This window comes from Babylonia areolata, chromosome 35 (genome assembly GCF_041734735.1).
Source record: "Babylonia areolata isolate BAREFJ2019XMU chromosome 35, ASM4173473v1, whole genome shotgun sequence".
NCBI classification, from domain to species: domain Eukaryota; kingdom Metazoa; phylum Mollusca; class Gastropoda; order Neogastropoda; family Buccinidae; genus Babylonia; species Babylonia areolata.
The window spans coordinates 2,690,976-2,697,579 of record NC_134910.1 but is presented as its reverse complement, the minus strand read 5'-3'; the positions used below and the strand labels follow the sequence as shown (position 1 = coordinate 2,697,579).

General features: G+C 45.3%; 1 protein-coding gene across 1 annotated transcript in view; it reads right to left on the bottom strand.

The window, feature by feature from the left end:
• The window catches only part of LOC143277759 (sialin-like), a 24,000-nt gene extending 20,348 nt beyond the window's left edge, over nt 1-3,652 (bottom strand). The window contains exons 1-2 of the mRNA XM_076582661.1: nt 3,611-3,652; nt 1,148-1,339 (exon numbers count right to left, since the gene is read on the bottom strand). Of these exons, the coding sequence (XP_076438776.1) occupies nt 1,148-1,339; nt 3,611-3,652 (234 nt within the window). The remainder of the gene's footprint in view (nt 1-1,147; nt 1,340-3,610) is intronic.
• Between the last annotated feature and the right edge of the window lie 2,952 nt (nt 3,653-6,604).

Here is a 6,604-nt window from a genome sequence, read left to right as displayed (position 1 = left end):
ATTGCATGAGAGAGTGTGCTGAGTGTATGAAAAGGCGTGTCTCTTTAAATAATGGGAAGAGATCAAATTATTGGCATTATGAAGAATGTTTGGTGAATAAAAGAAATGTTAGAAGACTGTTAAGAAGATTTAACCGCTCCTCGGACGAAGAAATTCATGATGAATACAGAAGAAGCTAGACGTGAATACAAAAAGTTACTGCATAGAAAAGACAAGAAAGGCAAGGCCTTCAAGACTCACTAGTGATACACTTAAAAACATTAATCGTTAAAATGTGTTCTGTATTTGTTATTGTAAAGCTTCGGGTTAAAAAAAAATAGAAAAAAAGAAGAAAAGTCCTAACCAGGGAGGTGCAATATTGTTTTAAACAAGATGACTGGAAAGAACTGAATTTTTTTCCCTATTTTTATGCCTAATTTGGTGTCAACTGACAAAGTATTAGCAGAGAAAATGTCAATGTTAAAGTTTACCACGGACACACAGACAGACAGACAGACAGACAGACAGACACACACACACACACACACACACACACACCGGGTTAAACCATTTGTCTTGTCTTGTCTCAGTCTACCTCCTACTATCCCCCCCTCTCTCTCCCCCCTCTCTCTCCCCTCTCCCTCTCTCTCTCTCTCTCTCCCCTCTCTCTCTCCCTTCTCTCTCTCTCTCCCCCTCTCTCTCTCCCCTCTCCCCCTCTCTCTCTCCCTTCTCTCTCTCTCTCCCCCTCTTTCTCTTCTCTCTCTCCCCCCCTCTCTCTCCCCCCCTCTCTCTCCCCCTCTCTCTCTCCCCTCTCTCTCTCCCCTCTTTCTCTCCCCTCTCTCTCTCCCCTCTCTCCCCCTCTCTCCCCCCCCCTCTCTCTCCCTCTTTCTCTCCCCATCTCTCTGCCCCTTCTCTCTCCCTTCTACCCTTCTATCCCCCCCCCCTCTCCCTTAACCCCACCCCCAACACACCTCCCCCGTCTCTCTCTCTCAATATCCCCCCTCTCTCTCCCTCTCTCCCCCTAACCTCCCCACACCCACCCCACATCCTCCCCCCGTCACTCTCTCTCTCCCTCTCTCTCTATATCCCCCTTATCCCTCTCTCTCTCCACCCCCCCCCAGCCCCTCCTCTCTCTCTCTCTCCCTCTCTCTCTCACGCCAGTGTCGGCGGTACTGTTGGTGGTGGTGTTGTCACTGTGGTCCAGGCACTCCAGGCTGGCACTGGCACTGGCACTGGCAGAGTCGAGGTCTGCTGACTGGGAAGAGTTGACCATGGCCAGCAGGGCTACACTCAAGCTGACTCGCTGGCAGTACATGTTGAAGAAGCCCATGAAGGACCAGAACGCCAGTACATAGCGGGCCTGCAAGCCACACGAGCCTGTCAAAATAAAACAAAAAAACAACAACAAATGAATAGAAAACTAAATAAGTAAGCAGAGAAATTAATAAATAGATGAATGAATGAATAAACAGATGAATAAATAATAAATAAGTAAACAGATGAATAAATAGATAGATAAATGAATGAATGAATGAATAAGTAAATAAGTAAGCAGATAGATAAATACATGAATAGATGAATAAATAAATAAATGAATGAATAAGTCAATAAGTAAGTAGAGAAATAAATGATTAGATAGATAAATAAACAGACAGAGAAAGTGCTGCAGCACTAAGAGCCAGTGCAATTTTGCCTCCTAGTTTGAGAGTCATAGTCCTTCACAAAAGACTAAGCTGTAAATGGTTTCCCATTGACTGGAGAAACCATTGATAATACAGCTCTCACTTTGCTGTTGGCCCAAATGTAAACTTATGTCAATCTGTGATATAAGCCGAGTGTTGGGCCTTCACACAAACATACACACACGCACTGAAGGCCTGACGACGTGCGTTGGGTTGTTCTGCTGTTGGGCATGCCGCCTAAGACATTTGTATTTGTATGTGTACATCTCTGTGTGAAATTCGGGCTGCTCTCCCCAGGGAGAGCGCGTCGCTACACTACAGCGCCACCCATTTTTTTTTGTATTTTTTCCTGCGTGCAGTTTTTTTTATTTGTTTTTCCTGTCGAAGTGGATTTTTCTACAGAATTTTGCCAGGAACAACCCTTTTGTTGCCGTGGGTTCTTTTACGTGCGCTAAGTGCATGCTGCACACGGGACCTCGGTTTATCGTCTCATCCGAATGACTAGCGTCCAGACCACCACTCAAGGTCTAGTGGAGGGGGAGAAAATATCGGCGGCTGAGCCGTGATTCGAACCAGCGCCCTCAGATTCTCTCGCTTCCTAAGCGGACGCGTTACCTCTAGGCCACCACTTCACTATACAACCACTTGTAATGAGTATACATGTTGTGCAGCGTGTAAGGATTTGTCGAAACGCAGTGACTCCTCCTTGAGAAAGTGAAAATGAAAGTGGTTGTATCTATTGAAATTATCATTTAAAGGAGGTACATTAAATCTGGCCTGTGACAACGCCACTGTGAAACAATAGTCAACGGCCTCTGTGATTTTTAAAAAAATAATCTTTTTCAAACATAACTTCCGGTACCCTACCATTCTGGAATAAACATGTTTATATAAGTCTTTGCTTGAAAATAATTAGAAACTCTTTCATTACACAAAGCGCACAAGACTAAAGCATGTTGTACACAAAGTTTACCTAATAAGGAAAGCCCAAGACCGTTTTCCTTTTTCTTTTTTTCTTTTCTTTTTTTGTGTGTATTTAATTCAAGCAACATCTGACAAAAGGTATAGCAATCCGTTTTGATTCATTTATAGTATTCTAACCCAGTACCTTATGGCATTTACGAATGAGTTTACAAATATCGAGTATGTACAAAGATCACCATAAACGATTTCGTTTGATGTTTTCACTGGCACTCCAAAGAACTGCTCACAAGCTAGTAAATGAACTTTTTTAAAAATTATTTTTTATGTTCTCTAGTCTGTTCATACCCCCCACTGTACACTTCACATGCATACAACAGAGCAAACAGAGCATTCATTCACATCAAACATTGTGAAAATACTGCAAATGACTTCGGAAAGAAAAGATCTGAGCACATCACTCCTCTTTTGCAACATCTCCACTGGCTACCTGTCTCACACAGAATAAAGTAAAAGATCGGCACTCTATGTTATAAGTGTATTCACAAATCTGCCCCTTCCTATCTCTGTGGCTGCCTTCACCTCTACACTCCATCTCGCTCTCTTCGATCGGCTTCGGGTCCACTCAGATTCAAACACTTGACTGTTGGCCGCCGTTCTTTCTCTGTCTCTGGACCTTGCGATTGGAATGAACTTCCTCTTTCTATTCGTCAGGCCTCCGCACTCAGCTCTTTCAAGTCTGGCCTTAAAACCCACCTCTTCCCAAAATAGCCTCCCTTCCCTGCCACTTCAAAATTTAGAGTTACGCATGCGTGTGAATGACTGTTGCGAAAGCGCTTTGATTTGTCTTTGCACAAGATTCAGCGCTATATAAATATGTTTTTTTTAATTTTATTTATTTTATTTTTTTGAAAGCCTTCACAGCGCTCAGAGTTGCCGTCTTGCCTTTCACGACAAGATTTTTTGTCCCCTTTTGGGGGGCTAATCTTTGATGTGGATGTGTTCCCCAAATAACAATATTTGTTTACTTGCTCTATTTCCTCGTCTTCAAAGAAAAACAACACTGCCATGTCTTAATACTGAGAAACAAAGAAAGAGATGAAATCAGACAAAAAGAACTCACTGCCTTTTCCATCTTCTCCACCAAGAAGACGCTCGTTTTCAGTTTTCTCTTTCTCAGTTGCCATGGTAACACAGTCAGATACAAAATACCTGACGTGTCTCAAATAAAATGTTTTTGGAGGCAGAAATCTGAAACGGAAATATGATATAATATAATATGATCCAACATAATAATATAACAATACATAACATAATATCATATCATGTCATATATCACATCATATCATGTAATGTAATGTAATGCAGATACGATACAATACGATACGATACGATACAATACGATACGATATACTTTCAGTTTAACTTTCTCCAGGACGCGTCACTGCGTTCGGACAAATCCATATACGCTACACCACAACTACTAGGCAGATGCCAAGCCAAGCAGATGCCTGACCAGCAGATGCCTGACCAGCAGCGTAACCCAACGCGCTTAGTCAGGCCTTGAGAAAAAATAAATGAATAAATAAATGAATAAATAAATAAAATAAGATAAAAAAGTTAATTAGAAAAAAAAAGAAAAAAAAAAGAAAAAAAAGAAAAGAAAGAAAGATAAATACATAAAACTACTACTACTACTAATAATAATATTGACATACATTCACACACACACACACACACACACACGCGCGCGCGCGCGCGCGCGCACACACGCATAACAGATTATACAACAAACATGCAGTTTCACAGATATGAAAGCACAATCAAATACAAATAAACTTACATGAGCCCCAACACACACACACACACACACAACGTCTTCTGTAATGTCTCCAGATTCACAGAGCCCACACCAAGACTGACTTTAGTCCTGTTTATCCTAAGCGCAACACGCGGCGACAGTTTCTCGATCGTCGGCAGCCTGTCATACATACCTCGGGGCCCTCACTGTCTGCCGTCACAGCGAGCGTCACGTGTGTGATTCGTGACACTCCGCCGTACTGCACCTAAGGCGATACCTTCTCCTGATGGCTCTGTTTCGATGAGTCAAAACAAAAACCCCCCAAACAAACAAACAAATCGCTGGATCAACCCCACATTAAAGCTATGATGTGACTTGAGTTATTTGTCTCTAAGTACCACCCCCCACTCCCTCCCCCCCAGCCCTTCCCCCCTTTTCCTTCCCACAAAGACAAAGCGATCATTGCTCATCCCTGGGGGTATAAGAATAAAAATTTTAGATTTAATTAAAAAAAAAAAAAATCGAAAACGCCGGGGATGGAGAGGGGGGGGGGGTATTTAAGGAAGTGGTGAGGCGAGGAGGGCAGAAGGGGGGGGGGGGGGGGGGGGGGGGGGGGGTGAAAGGGGGAGGGGGGAAGAGGGTTACCAAGTACATGCATAGCGATGAGTAAAACTATGCATAGTTTTACTCAATGTCAGAAACTAGTGATTGTCGAAACGAAAGTTGTGTGCTGGAAACGGAGCCCTTCTTTTTTAAAGCTGCCCGCATTGAACAGTATTTCGTTTCACGATAGTAATATAGGTCTATCAAAGTTTCAAAGTTTCCCTCTTTCCCTGTCTTTGCCACAACTTTTCTGCATCGATAAATCGTAACAAAATGGTGAAACTTTATTCTTTGGGCCTTAATATACACGGTAATCACTTGGTAGTCAGGTCAGGGGCATAACCCTTGCTACTGGTACCATGTAACCCAGTACTACCTGCCGCATGTGAAGTCTCCCAACGATGGACCAGGCGGAGGAGGAAACCTTTCCCAACGGCTGTGAAGGCGGAAGAGGATGACCAAAGGGCAGGGGGAACTCTTATCCTTGGTTGCAAGTCCCCCGAGGAGACGGAGCTCCAAAGAAAAAACCTGCACCTGCTGAGGCCGTCCTACACGTGGCAGTATCTGCACCTGTGGGACTGTGAGCGTCGGTAGGCGAGAGAGTGGGGAAGGGACTGCACAACTCCTCCTCACTAAAAAAAAGTCACCTGTGCTGGTCAGGTAACCATGCTAATGTCGGAACGACGAGCTAGCCCTTCAACACCCAGCTTTCCCAAGACCTGCGGCGATGGAGAAGTGGTAACGGGGACAGGCAGAGGTTGCTGCTGGCAGTTCCTAGTCACGACTCTGCACACAGGCGGCTGTGGGGTGATGGTCGTCCGCCGTAGACTGGGGCAGATGCGGCGCCCGTATCCTCCCACAGTGTCAGAGCAGCCCTTTTTAGGGACAGCACTGCTCTCCCCACATGGGGAAGGGGAGATAAAAGGATCCCCAAACAAAGCCTGCCTCACCTAGTACCTATTAGGAAACCGTACCTACTTGGATATCCAGCAATAGCGGTCGAAAACAACAGAGGAAAAGAACCAGGAGTCATGCCCTGACTCTGGCTGCCTGGAATGTTCGCACCCTCTTAGACAGATACGACAGACCAGAAAGACGCACAGCGCTCATTGCTAGAATGCTTGATCGCTACGAGGTGGACATAGCAGCCCTGAGCGAAACCAGGTTTGTGGGTGAAACCCAGCTGGAGGAAGTTGGAGGGGGCTACACCTTCTACTGCACTGGGAAGCCAGATGGCACCCCAAGAACCTCAGGCGTGGGCTTCGCCATGCGAACCAAACTTGCACGACAGCTTGACAGCCTTCCACGTGGGATAAACGACAGGCTGATGACCCTGCGTCTGAAGCTGTCCAAGGATCGCTTCGCCACAGTCATCAGCTGCTATGCCCCGACGATGACCAACCCTGATAACATCAAAGAAGCTTTCTACGAGGAGCTCAGCCGCACCATTTCAGCAGTAGACAGACAGGACAGGCTGATCATCCTTGGGGATTTCAATGCCCGCGTCGGCGTGGACTTCTCCTCGTGGCCAAAAGTCCTAGGACAGCATGGCACTGGCAAGTGCAACTCCAATGGACTGCTTTTGCTCTCACTCTGTGCGCAGCATGGACTGACCATC